The sequence below is a fragment of the Chelonia mydas genome, chromosome 7 (genome assembly GCF_015237465.2).
Source record: "Chelonia mydas isolate rCheMyd1 chromosome 7, rCheMyd1.pri.v2, whole genome shotgun sequence".
Taxonomy (NCBI): Eukaryota; Metazoa; Chordata; order Testudines; family Cheloniidae; genus Chelonia; species Chelonia mydas.
In genome coordinates this window covers 13184210-13198629 of record NC_057853.1, presented here as the reverse complement: position 1 = coordinate 13198629, position 14420 = coordinate 13184210, and the positions used below count along the sequence as shown (strand labels likewise).

At 40.2% G+C, this 14420-nt stretch overlaps 1 protein-coding gene and 1 long non-coding RNA gene across 6 annotated transcripts in view; one reads left to right on the top strand and one right to left on the bottom strand.

Annotated features, from left to right (window-relative positions):
* The first annotated feature begins 699 nt into the window (after positions 1-699).
* LOC122466539 lies at positions 700-10582 on the top strand. Its single transcript, XR_006292152.1, has 3 exons — positions 700-1065; positions 10345-10354; positions 10572-10582. It is a non-coding gene; the product is annotated as an uncharacterized LOC122466539 (long non-coding RNA).
* CNTN6 (contactin 6) overlaps positions 4430-14420 on the bottom strand; it is a 221216-nt gene continuing 211225 nt past the window's right edge. For 4 of the 5 annotated variants that reach the window (XM_043550995.1, XM_043550994.1, XM_043550997.1 and 1 more), the window contains 3 exons: positions 8159-8271; positions 6239-6407; positions 4430-5515 (listed from right to left, as the gene is read on the bottom strand). In XM_043550995.1, the coding sequence (XP_043406930.1) occupies positions 5415-5515; positions 6239-6407; positions 8159-8271 (383 nt within the window). In that variant the 3' untranslated portion in view covers positions 4430-5414. The remainder of the gene's footprint in view (positions 5516-6238; positions 6408-8158; positions 8272-14420) is intronic. The other variant, XM_043550996.1, reaches the window with a different exon arrangement.

Here is a 14420-nt window from a genome sequence, read left to right as displayed (position 1 = left end):
TTGCTGTAAATTGGAATTGTCAACCCTAGTTTTTATCTACTTTAACGTCAATTTCTTTGACTCAGGAAGCATTTTAGATATTGTCATTCTGCCCAAATGTCTCCAGAATGGTGATCCTACTAACATATGGGAAATGTAATCTGATATTGTAAATAATGCTAAGTATGACTCCCATGAATTAATCGGGGATAATTTGCTATTTGCAGTGACTTTTCTGCTAATCCATTCAACCATTTATTTAGTAATGGGTTGGTGCTTAGATATCAGAGTTCCTGAAGTGAACCATATATGAATTGGGGTCAGTTATCTGCTCTTAACACTTATGAACAAACTATGACTCACAATATATGGTAATGATCAATTACATTGCTACTCAGGGGGTTGTCCAACAGCTCAATTTCCACAGAAACTGAGTACTAGTCCACTTAAAAAAAAGTAATATTTTCTATTTAGTTTAGCTATGATGGCCTTGCAGGAAGGGTGATCAGATGATCTGTGATTTTTCTGCATTTTGTTGTATTTATTGCAAACTCCTCTCCCTGCAGTTCCTTCTTTTCACTTGCTCTTGAAAGTGTGTCCACTATAGGAAGTTCCTCCTTGGGCCTGTATTTCACATTTAATGAGGGGTTTTTGCAAGTGCATGCTAATTTATGGAAGTGTAGGTGTCACCTCTCACAATGGTAATTGTGTCACCTCTCACAATGGTAATTAACCGAACGCCGGGTTAAGGCGCCCAATGCCGATGCTCATCAGACCCCAGAAAAGGTGTTGGTTGATATAGACAGCAGGACGGTGGCCATGGAAGTTGGAATCCGCTAAGGAGTGTGTAACAACTCACCTGCCGAATCAACTAGCCCTGAAAATGGATGGCGCTGGAGCGTCAGGCCCATACCCGGCCGTCACCGGCAATATGAGCCGCGGGGGCTACGCCGCGACGAGTAGGAGGGCCGCTGCGGTGCGCCTTGAAGCCTAGGGCGAGGGCCCGGGTGGAGCCGCTGCAGGTGCAGATCTTGGTGGTAGTAGCAAATATTCAAACGAGAACTCTGAAGGCCGAAGTGGAGAAGGGTTCCATGTGAGACAGAGACAAACACCTACAAGATCTCTATCAAGCATTCTTACAACTACAATACCCACCTGCTGAAGTGAAGAAACAGATTGACAGAGCTAGAAAGGTACCCAGAAGTTACCTACTACAGGACAGGCCCAACAAAGAAAATAACAGAATGCCACTAGCCGTCACCTTCAGCCCCCAACTAAAACCTCTCCAACACATTATCAAGGATCTACAACCTATCCTGAAGGACGACCCATCACTCTCACAAATCTTGGGAGACAGGCCAGTCCTTGCCTACAGACAGCCCCCCAACCTGAAGCAAATACTCACCAGCAACCACACACCACCACACAACAGAACCACTAACCCAGGAACCTATCCTTGCAACAAAGCCCATTGCCAACTGTGCCCACATATCTATTCAGGGGACACCATCATAGGGCCTAATCACATCAGCCACACTATTAGAGGCTCGTTCACCTGCACATCTACCAATGTGATATATGCCATCATGTGCCAGCAATGCCCCTCTGCCATGTACATTGGTCAAACTGGACAGTCTCTACGTAAAAGAATAAATGGACACAAATCAGATGTCAAGAATTATAACATTCATAAACCAGTAGAAGAACACTTCAATCTCTCTGTTCACTCGATTTCTGACCTCAAAGTGACTATCCTTTAACAAAAAAACTTCGAAAACAGACTCCAAGGAGAGACTGCTGAATTGGAATTCATTTGCAAATTGGATACAATAACTTAGGCTTGAATAGAGACTGGGAGTGGTTGAGTCATTATACTAGGTGAAACTATTTCCCCTTGTTTATCCCTCCCCCTCTCCCCACTGTTCCTCAGACATTCTTGCTAACTCCTGGAAATGTGCTGGAAATGGCCCACCTTGATTATCACTTCAAAAGGTTTTCTCTCTCCCCACCCCACCCTCCTGCTGGTAATAGCTCATCTTAAGTGATCACTCTCCTTACAATGTATATTTTTTCATGGTCTATGTGTATATATAAGATCTCCTCACTGTACTTTTCACTTTATGCATCCGATGAAGTGAGCTGTAGCTCACGAAAGCTTATGCTCAAATAAATTGGTTAGTCTCTAAGGTGCCACAAGTCCTCCTTTTCTTTTTGCGAATACAGACTAACATGGCTGCAACTCTGAAACCAATGGTAATATGGTTTCCAATGGTTTATAATCTCTACCGCAACAGATTTCTGCCAATATACATATGCATGAAGCTGCTCACAACCAAGCACAACTGCCAGCATTTCTTTTTCAATCTCAACATAGTTCTGTGGTGTTTTAATCAGTGCTTTAAAACTGTATGCCAGGGGGTGACTAGTCTGCAGAATGACATCCCCCAATCCATTTGAGCTCACATCTGTTACAGGCAGCACTGGCTCTGCTGCTGATCAGGCCTTCCATGTCTATGGATGAGCATGTTGTTTTGATCTTTGAAAAATGTGACCCTGTTCAAAATAAATACTAATCTTAATAAGAATCTGTTCTTACTCCTTGGTATGTGAATAGATTTCTTTTCCCTCGGGACCTTTTGTGAAGGGGAATGGGTACACAATAATCATCAGTAGGAACATTCAGAACATGCAAGTATGTTTCATGAAAAGGGCTGGTGTTGGTAAATATTTTCTACATATTCAGGTTTTTTTAACAAGGAAAGGGGACACAGCACAGGTCTTTATGCTGAGGGTGCACGTTTCACTGTATTCAGCAGTGGAGAGAGCATACAAAACTAGTGTGAAGTGCTGAGGAACTTTTTGGTTCCCCAAACCTAATGTGAGAGAGTCAGTCCATTGATATTGGTGTTCCTAAAGCTGTCAAGCTATAATCAACTAGTGTCACTTCACATTTTGGGCCAAACTCATTTATTTTAAATGGTTTATAGACACATACCATGGGGCTGAGTTTGACTGTCTAATAACTGAATCAACTGAAGAACTTAATCAGGTGATTTTCATCATCATGCAGTATAAATATAAAGCATTGCTCCTTTCCTTCCCCCTCACACTTCCACCTGAAGATGAATCTACAGTTACAAACAGTGACAAAATAAATACCAGTTAATACACAGTGACAGAATCTGTCGGGAGACTAGTATATTTTTTTTAGTGACAAAGGATTTTAACAAGCTCTGATATGATATCATTGCTCTGGTAAATGTGAGAAAACAGTGGAAGTCAAACACGAAGGGAAGACTGAGATTTTTCCTTGTGAAGGTTGGTAAAATCTATACTGTATATAGTAACTGAGAGAAAGAAAGACAATCTGTGGAAATTATGACTAATGCTCTTGCTGAATTGATTAAAGATCAACTTTACAAAACATTAAAGACATTGGACCCTATTCTCCCACCACATGATTTCAGTATCTCCTGGTCAGATCCCTTTAAGGGTCCTTTAAGATTAGTCAGTGATGTAATATCCTCAAGTGATATTCTGCCCCATTGAAGTCAATGGGAGATTTGGTATTGACTTCAGTAGGGCCAGGATTTCATCCACTATGTTCAGGCAGCGGGGACTACATAAATGTGAATACTCTGCAATTATATGGCTGAGCACAAAACATTTCAGAACTTTTTCAACATTTCAGATTATTTATGTCAAATCAATATGCAGAGCTTTTCAACAAGCCTCTGTATGCTTTACTGGTAATGGAAAAAAGCTCTCCTCAGATTCATCATTAGTTCTTTCAGTGATTGCATTTTATTCGATAGGGTAGTATTGGTATAAAAAAGATATAGTGCAAATGTGCGGTGAGTTTTCTATAAGGTCACACATCAACTTTTCATTTTCTGAGTGGCCCAAGTGCTACAGTAGGTTGTATTCCATCAGTACCTTTCAGAGGGCAGTAAATAGTGAATCTATACAACTGTGAATCTATCAGTCCTACCCCTACTGCCAATCCTGTCTCAATACTGGGCCTCAGGAGCTAGGGGGACTGTATATGGTCTCAACTCCTGCAGCAGAATGACACCTGCTCTCACCTAAACATGGCAAGAGTTCAGGGATGCTGGAACAGTTTTTGGAGTGGGGGTGCTGAGCTGCACCCCTCTTACCCCTGTCCATGCACTTCACCACCCCCCACAGCTGGGGCTGGGAGCATGGCCGTGGCTCCGGGACAGGGAGATGAGGACGGGGTAAAGTGGCGGAGGCTGGGGCCACAGCTAGGGGTGGGTGTGGAGCCCCGGGCATGAGGCCAGGACCCTGCATGTGGGGTGTCAAGGTTCCTTCCCCACTCTGAACTCTAGGGTACAGATGTGGGGACCTGCATGAAAACCCCCCTAAGCTTATTTTTACCCAAAGCAGCAAGATGAAAATATAGTCTTAAATATTTAAGTAACTCTATGGTTGGATTATTCAGTTATTTATTTATTAGAAAAACAGAACTGAAGCAGATGATTTAGAAAATGAAACACAAAATTACATTGAATTTCCAAACAGTTATAAGAAAAATAGTACATCAAATATTTCACAGACCAACCGTGAAGATGTTCCTTTTATAATAATATGAATGTAAATATTTAGCCCCCCTCTGAAATGCTTGATTTATTGACCAGAATAGTTTCTTTGCATGAAAAAGTTTTTTTAATGTATTTGAGAATATAGTGGTTTAGTGTATGCTGTATCATAAGAAATATTGTCCCTTTAAGGGCCTGATCCACAGCCTTTGGGATTGAAATCAATGGGATTGTTTTAACTGAGTTCAATGGGTTTTGGATTGGACTCTAATTCCTTTTGTAGAAGCAGATGACTATTTCCCTTTTTTGAGACAAAATAATTTGGTAAAGGCCAAAAGGGTACATTATATGTTGATTCACGTCTCGCAACATTCTAACCGGTGGTAACCTGATACAAATAGGTGCAAAATGTAAACAAATATTTTTTCATTAAATTGTAAAGTTTGATTATTATTCTTTTTTATAGCTTAAAATGAGGAAGACAGGATAAATATCCACTTCACAAACACCTGCAAACCTATTCCCTCTTTGTTATCAATTCACCATTTATGAGTTGGCCCGGGTCTTTCATGTGGGTCATATAATTAAATTGTATTTGTACCATACCTCATTGTTTGCAAAATATAATAGGTGTCACTTGTTACAATCACACAGCTATATTTTGGTACCACTCCATTTAATTTATTTATATATATTTATCCTCAGTTTTTAATATATTTTTATTAATGCAATATTGATATTTACATTCTTGATAATGTACAGTGTATATTCGCACCCCCCAATAGTATAGTCATCTGGAATGTTGGCTGTGGCATCAGGATAAAATCTATAGACAATTTACTTTCAAAAGTCCATGACTGTCCCTGGCTTTAATCATCAAAGAGCTGAGAAAGTAAGAATGCAATTCAGAATCGTAATCCCATTTGTTACCACATGGACTACCAACGGGAATGATTTTGTTCCTCTGGAGTTTAAACCTATAAAAATACAAAAATAAAATCACCTCAGGCAAGTAAATTCATATGCAAGAGTACTTTGTGTCAGATCTATTTTTCACAGAATTCAGAATCATTCAAATTCTTCAACCAAAATGCATATACAAGTGTTATGAATTATAATAATTCATAATCAGGTCATGCAAGGTGCTGAATGTCCTCAGTACCCACAGTTGCTAGCACTTCATAAGATCAGGACCATGGTGCTTCGTTACTGTTAATGGATTCACATAATACTTTTTACAGCAGCCTTGCGCAGGAATTACGGAAGTAAAATGACATAACTTCATCTCAACAAGAGAAAAGGAGGAACCTTTTCATGACAGCTGCCACCTTCTTTGAAGGTATTTTAGGAGGAGATGCACCCCCAAGTCTATTACCAACAACTCAGTGCTACATAATGGCACTATTATTAAGCACACCCTTGTGTTGAATAGAGTCACTTATGCCACAAGGAGTTTTGGTCCCACTCTCCTGGCCACTGCAGAGGGAGAGAGACCCTGAAAAGTTAGACCACACACAGACTATATAAATTGCTTTCCCCTATTTGCATTAAACATAAAACTATACCAGAGATTGCTCTAGGTTTACGCAGCATTAAGCCATGCTATTGCTCATCGACGGTGGTGAAGGTCTAGTTAGCCTTCCCTTTAGAAGTGCACTAGCTTCATTTTAGACGATAATATTCAGAAAAAAAAAACTTACTTGACATTTTTGGAATCCTAATTTCCTCACTACTGCTGCCATCCCCACCGTCGCTGACTGTTCTTATTTCTATGAGATAATCTTCTTCAAATGGTACCAGAAGCTCAGCTGAGGTGTTGTTTGTCTCCAGTATATGAGTTTTGCTTTGTCTATTTTGCCTGTATGAAATCTAAATATAAAGGGATTAGAAAAAACAGAAATAATTGGATTTTTGTAGTTACTTTTTTTAAAGGTCTCTGAGAGAGCATTATTTCTCATATCTCACACACATGTAATTCTGCATGTTCAGAAACTTGCAGATTTATTGAGCAGAAACACAGACCACTTCAGAAAGCTACAATCATTTTCTGTGTAGACTCAGCATATGGGGCCCAATGGGTGTACTGCTTCAATGACAATGCCAGTCCTTTTCCTATGTGCAACACAGTATTCATAAATTAAAGTGTAAGGTCATGAAAGATTGTTAAAAATGTATTATTCATGTCTCTATCTCACCCAGTGTGGAATTGCTGAGGATGCACTTAAGGCCGGATTTTAATGTTTCTCATCCACAATTGAGGCCTGATTGGAAAACAGCTCAGCTCTCATTAAGATATCCAAAAGAGGGATTTATTTTCAAAAGTGCATATCGCCCAACATCTCCCCTTGTGACACTTATGGCCCCATTTTCAAAACAGCAAAGAACCCATCATGCTGAGTTCTCTTGAAAATCTGCCCATTTGTTTCTGATTCGAAGTCCATCAGAATCAATACAAATACTCCCATTGACTGCAATGTAATGCTTATCTGCAGATCTGAAAAAAGTAAAGCAACCTGTTGGTATATGTATTAAAAAAGCTCAAGAGGTGACAGTAATTTGGATAGTGTCAACTAGAACTCCTTCTCTCCTAACACATAACTCACTGTATTCATGTGGTCTTTTTGTTATATCGTTGTGCCAATTTACAGACTGGTTGGACTATTTCACTGGTGCATGAGGGCTAGCCAGAGATAAATTGAGATGCATATCCTGCGTGCAAGAATAAGCTCTTCTTCAGGAAGTCTTTCTTCTTTGCCAGCACAGCAATGACAGTATATAACTCCTTCCCTTTGGCAGCTTTTTGACACTTTTATGCTAAAAAGATATAAACTGCAGAGTGAAGTGGATGGAGAAATGGTGTTAATGGGCATTTTAAAATGGGTTTATTGCAGTGAGTACTTAAAGAGCTCTTAGAATGTTGAAATATAATAGAAAAGTATTGCCTGGAAGCAAATGGTTAAAGCACAAAGGAGTGAATGTAACAGAGCTCAACAGTCTAGTCTGTCCCCAAAAGTGTGCAGCTCGTCACATTCCAGAAATGTTGCACAGTTTTTGGTTTTTTGGACAGGGTTTTTTTTTTCACGGGAAATATCTGTGCATAGCCTTGGGGGGAGTAAAACGATGATACAAAAGTCCTGCATACCCTTACTCATGCAAGTCTTCACCCATGTGAGTAAGAGTTTTGCAGGACTGGGCCTAAAGGCCAGTGTCTAAATTCTTCACGATGGGAATGAAGAATTTTTCCTTTTTTGAACTGAACTGTGGCCACATCCCTCCTTGGTCAAAAGCACCGTGAACAGGCTTTATATTAAATTTACCTTTTTAAAACAATAGATTTATTTAAATGATTTTCATGTAGAGCTCCTTGACACTTTTGTTATCTAGAGGTCTATCCTCTGATCTGTGTGGAGATGCATTTAGGCATTGACAAATTATAAGAGCTGATAGCAGCCCAATTTTAATTTTTCTATTTAACTGTCTGAAGAACACTGAAGAAGTCAATATTTTCCACTTAGTGATTAGTTTCAGGGAAAGTATGATTGCCATGAAGCATTTGCTTTAGTTGTGGTGCCTCTATTATAACCAATAAGTATGAATAATTAGACAAAGAAATTACTTACTTTGTAGCCTAACACTTCTGATTCATTTTCCATTGTTTTTACATGTTCCCAATTCAAGCATATTTTTGAATTTGTCAGTTTCCATGCAATGTTTGCTGGTGGTTGACTTGGTGCTTTAAAAAAGATAATCACAAGATACAACTGGATATTAATTTGCATAGTATAATTGAATGAGCTGCTGACATGAAAGTAACTAATGCACGGCTGATCCAAACCAAGAGGAGTAAAAATATTTTTAGGTCAGTCATCACTAACATGTTGGTTAGAATTGTAAAGTTCTGCTCATAACACAAATTACCTACTGAGAAAAGTGAAATTTTGGAATATAGGAAGAATCTGTTGCTTTTGGCCTATACTAAGTTCACTGAATAGATTTTGTTAAGTTTTAAGAACTATTATGAGTATTTAGATGTAATGTATTACAAAATGTTTTTCTATGTGGATATCAGAAAAAACCAAAATATGAGGTCACAAAGCTTGAAACAAGCTCAATGTACAAGTCTGTTTTTGATAGATCAGACTGCCAGGGTTTTAGGAACCCTTGTGTACAGTAGACAGAGTAGACTTTTGAAGGCACAAATAACATGCATTAGGTGCTAGATCCACAATGTTTCAGATCCTCAAAGGTATTTAGGTGACTAATTCCTGCTACAATCAATTGGAGTTACGCACCTAAATGCCTGTAAAAGTTTAGTGCCTAAATTGAACCTTTCTGCACCACTGAGATCCAGTGTTGAATTTAGGCACCACTGAGATCCTCAAAACCCTGCTCATCTGCCACCTAACCCAGTAGGCACCTGGAGTCCTCAAGGAACTTAAGCTTCCACTTGTGGGCATGTGCAAAAAATGCCTAAGTTCTGACTGCCACCAAGTTGCTTGGTGCCCTAGCCATGCCAGGATTCCTAAATGAGGTGTTCCCCTGCCTGCCTTTCTTGTGGGGCCCAATCTGGTACGTATGCTCAGAATCCTCTGTCTCTTTTTTCATGAGAAAGGACTGACTAGGCTTAGGAGACTAATTCCAGGAGAGGGTTCATGGTTCAAACAGGGGTAGGTGCCTCCCTTTTCCCTGGAGTTAGGCACCTAAATATCTTGGAGTGGAGACTGGGGGGACTTGAGCCCCTCCCCACTCCTTGGCATGTCCTAGTGGCTAGTTTAGGGAGCTCCTCATTCAGCTTGCTGGACTAAGTCCCCTTTATGGATCTAGACCAAGTGCCTAAGTGCTGTTTGTGACATTGAAAATCTACCCTAAAATGACTGGGATTAAATCATGCAAAATTCAGAGTTCTCCACAGATGTGTGAAGTTGAAACTGCATCTCTGAAGTAAATCTGAGATTTAGAATGGTGGATTGTATCCTGCTGTATGGTGTATCCTTCTTGGCTAGGGAACACTTCTGGGAAGAAAGCATTTAGAAATTAAGGGAATGAGAAGCGATTGCCTGCAGTGGCATGTGGCCCATCTGTGACTGCTAATAGAAAATATCTCCAACAGCCAGAGATGGAATACCAGATGGGGTGGGCTTTGAGTTACTACAGTGAATTCTTTCCTAGGTGTCTGTCTGGTTGATCTCACTGACATGCCCAGGATCTAACTGATTGTCATATTTGGGATTGGAAAGGAATTTCCCCCCAGAGATTCTGGGGATTTTTTGCCTTCCCCTGATGCATGGGGCACAAGTCACCTGCTGGTTCGAACTGGTGTAAATGGTGGATTCTCTGTAACTTGATGTCTTCAGATCACGATGAGAGTATTTCAGTAACTCAACCAGAGGTTATAAATCTATTACAGGTTCTGTGGCCTGCAATGTGCAGGAGGTCAGATCAGATGACCACACTGGTCCCTTCTGGCCTTAAAGTCTATTAATGGAGACTTGGATTGGAAGGAAGAAAATGAATTCATTAGGACCAGAAGGAATCCTCTGGTTTTCATGACTCAGACCTAAAATTAACATGTTAATTTTCTGGGATCCATTTTCTCCCCTTTTAAATCTATGCACTGCTGTTCCCACATCTGACCTTGACACTTAAAGTATGTAAATTTATAAGGAACTTTTAATTTGGTAACATTCTGTAATCTCTTTTGTTTCCTTCAGAGATGGAACAAACTAATTGTTACATTAGGCAAGAAAAGTAGTGTTTTTTGTTTCATAATTGTGGAGAAGTTTAATCCTTTTTATCATGAGGAAAGGAAGATGTTGGTGAACAACCGAGGTGTAACCAAACAGATGTGTGTATATTTCAGCTGCTCCCTCACTGAGAAATAGTGCGAAAGCTGGGTGAATACTGATTTCTTTTTTTAAAAAACATTCATGAGCTTGCATAAAAAGTGAATTCACTTAAATGGTGTTCACAACCTCTTATTTGCTTTCCACAAACACTTTTTTAAAGAAATTACTTGTTCACAAGGATGTTCAGTGAAGGGAAAGGGTCACAAATCCTCAACCAATTGTGTATTCTCACAGGTATTTTCATGGTAGTGTTGCAAGTACTTATGCATGGATGATCGTCACCCCTCTCCAAAGAGCCACCACAAAGGTCTTTGTTGTGCCAAAATGCATCTGTCTGCATCACAGGAGAGTTATCCAAACCTCCTCCTATATCTGAAAGTTGCAGTTATCTGATCAGAGAGCATAGGTAATATTTTGTTAGTGAGGTGACTAGTCATACAGCACGAATAGCAAATTACAAATACCATAGTCATAACTCAAAGCAACAGATGCAATGAAGCGTTCACAAAGTCTAAAATGCACAGAGTGAAATATCCTCACAACTAGTGTTCATCAAATAGATTGTAATAATGAGCATGGCCTCAATTCAGCAAAGCATTTAATCATGTGCTTAACCTTAAAGCAATGGGATTGCTCGCATGCTTAATGCTAAGCATGTGCTTGGCTCTGTTGGGGTTTATGTCTCTAAAAACTGAAATCTGTCCCATATAATGTGCAAAGAAAAAGGGGGGATAAACTGATCTGTGCCAAGGACAATAAGATGGACTTCCCTGAAGATACAAAAACTTTGCCTAATTAGATTCTGGCTGCCTTTGTGCAGCAAAACTGAGGGGGAGGGGAAGGAGATTCCAGAGGGAGTCTGTGCCATACTACTATGTGTATGTAAAAGCCACCCAGAATCGAGAACTAGTGTTTGTTCCCTTCGGCACAAGGTTGTAGGCTGGCCAGCCACCATGAATTTCCTAAACACCAGAGGAGTAACCAAGACCTCCAAAACATGTAGCCAAGAGCAAAAATTCATGGCAGTCACATTTGCCAACCTAATAAACAATCATATGGCTCTGTGTAATGGTGTCCTTGCTGTGATAAATATACAGCACCCTCTGATCTTAGTTGTATTTAATAATTTTTGGCTTACATAGAATAAAAAAATGAAGAGTGCACATTAATTTTCTTGCTTTATCAAACAATCAGTTAGCTCCAAAATGGAATCTCAGCTGTGCTACCCATTCCCACTCAGTACCTTCACAGCCTCCTTTCAGGCTGCTTTCTCAGTATCTGCCCAGGTCCTTCCTTCCACACTCACTGCTGCTACCATGTCCTGGTGGTGAGGCACCACTGGACACTGTTAGCACAGTGTGTACATAGACAGCATTGTGGGCTAGCGTGGTCACCAAGTGAAGAACAAAGGGAGGAGGAGCACTTTCAATGTGCCTGCTGCAGGGCTGGATTCCCAATAAAAATGGGCTAAGAAGGGAAAACTTTGTGAGTGAAATTCAGTTTCTCCTCAACCATCCCAGTGGGGTCCCCCCACCATCCCCAAAGTGGAATGAACCAAGAGGCTCCCCTCCCCACTGCACTATCCATCAACAAGGCTCCAGTGGAGCAATATGACCAGGGATGCCCTGTGGTCTCAACTGCCCCTTAAAATGGGATCCCATCAGTGAAGAGGGTTATAACAGGACTGGTAATATGGCCTGTGGTACTACCATCCTCTCCAGAGAATCCCTGAGGAGTTTGAGGGGAGGATGTATGATTCACCAGCCTCACTCCATCCTACCTACGCCTCTATTTTTCCCTCCATAGCTATTTGTAAGGCAGATTTCACAAATAAATAAATAAATAAATTAAATAAAAACATAAAAGCTCCGGGCCAGATCCTTTGCCCTCCACCTGGCTGCTGCAAACCTTGTATAGCTAATGTGGTATTCTGGGATTCCTCCATGTAGCCAGCAGTACTCTGTCCACTCCTAGCCCCACCACTGAAGGGGATACATCTGGGGAGGCCTGAAGGTGTAGCTGGAGTTCACTGTGCTAATGGAACAGTCAGTGGGGCAGTCACTACCTGTGTAAATTAGAGCAGTCCTCCAAATTACTTTGGAGGTCAGATTGGCCCCCAGCCAGTCCTAGATTGGTGGACAAGAAAGGTGGCTTACAGCTATCTTTCCCATCCCTCACACCTCCTTGGGTCTGTGTAGAAAGCCATGTGACTGGACTGGGAGATCTGGCCTACAGAGAGAAAATAATGTGAATACAATATTATTCTTAAATTAAGCAAACAAACAAAAGCCTAACAGTCTTTGCAATATTTGGAATTAGACTTTCTTGAGCTAGAAGCTTCATCCTATTGAATATTCTGATAGGCAGATCTCATTTTGATATATCATTCTAGTGCCATGATAATCAAAAGAAAACACAGATGCTTTACTAAATCACAAGTATTTTGGTACATAGAGAGAAGTGGGTATTTGGTGGTGGAGGTGGGAACTTATCAATGAAGCTGCTAGTGAACATAGTTACAAGTGCTTAACCTTTTTGCTGTCAGTCATAATAAATACTAAAGACAGGCCGAAAACACACAGATCCAAATCCCCTTGAACTGTGGGGAATTTCAGTTCTAGATCAGAACTTCATAGTTCAGGCCCATACCTACTCTACATTCTTATACACTGTCCTCTAGTAATAAATATTAGAGTATCTAGAGAGCTAGTATCTAGTTTCATTTATTATTACTATTACTTGATTCTTATCGCATATAAAGAACCTATCTTCTGAGGAATTTAGCTTTTTTCAAAAATTAGTAAACAAGACCTCATAATGTTGGAGTATAATTGCACCCATTAATAGATAGATAAATTAAGGTTCTAAGAAATTAAGGGACAGATTCTGCCATTTTCAGTCATGGTGAGTAACACCTTACTGTGTGCGTAGGTGACCAATCGCATCACTTGAATGACAGACTGTAAATTTCAAATACTCTGTAACAGGGTGGCTCACCTCTTTAAGTGCTAGCCAACCCTAGTTACAAAGCAGGCATACCCAAGCAGGGCTCAACCGTATCTGCTATTAAGGGCAGCAGAAAGCTGCAGAGATGATATTCCCTAGGAAAATAGAGTGGGGATGGAGGGAGACGACTGATTGTGGAGAGCAAACAGGCTACAGCAGAGAATACTGAGATACCAGAGCTGAGCTGAGAGAGTTATGGAGGACTTCTAAGAGAGAGATAAAAAAGTTGCTGGGAGCAAGTAGGTTCCAGCACAGAAATCTGGGACTCTGGGATTGAGATCATGAGCAGGAGGCCTCCAAGTGACTTGATGAGAAGATGTAAACAGATCAACTTGAGGAGGGATTTGAATATTTATTAATTTAATAAACCAGAAACTGAGGAGATGTGTGAAAGGACAAAAGGATTTGTGAGTTATAGAAGAAGCCCCTAAAAGGCAGAAATTGAGGTAGGGGCTATTTGCAGGACTGCCTTGAGGCCACAAGAAGGCACTCAGCCACACAATGACATATTCAAACTGCTATATGTAGTAAGCAGCTCACAAGAAATCCATAGGCTAAAAAGTTTCACCCAAAATAATCATTTTGAAGGGTAAGTTAATCTGCATAAAGCAGTCACTTCAGACAGGAAAAAGGACTAAATTCACTGGATAAACTGTTCGTTACAAATTTTGTGTTCAGCTCTAATTCTGATGTACTCTTTTGAGGAATAGGCAAAATGCAGTTTTGCTGATAGTGAAGGTTACAAAAAGAAAACACACATTTTCTCTCTTCTACAAGACAATCAAAATGATACCTTTTAATTTTTCTAGCAGCAAAAGTTGTAGATCCATTCCAGGAAGCAGTATGTAAGTTGTGGGCTGAAGGTGAGGAGATGGGACCCAAGGTTATGATGACCAAATTTATTGTGGGTAAAATAAACTATATGAACTGTAACTGAAATGTAGAGTGAGAAGGAAGAAAAGGAGTACTAGTGGCACCTTAGAGATAAACCAATTTATTTGAGCATAAGCTTTCGTGAGCTACAGCTCAC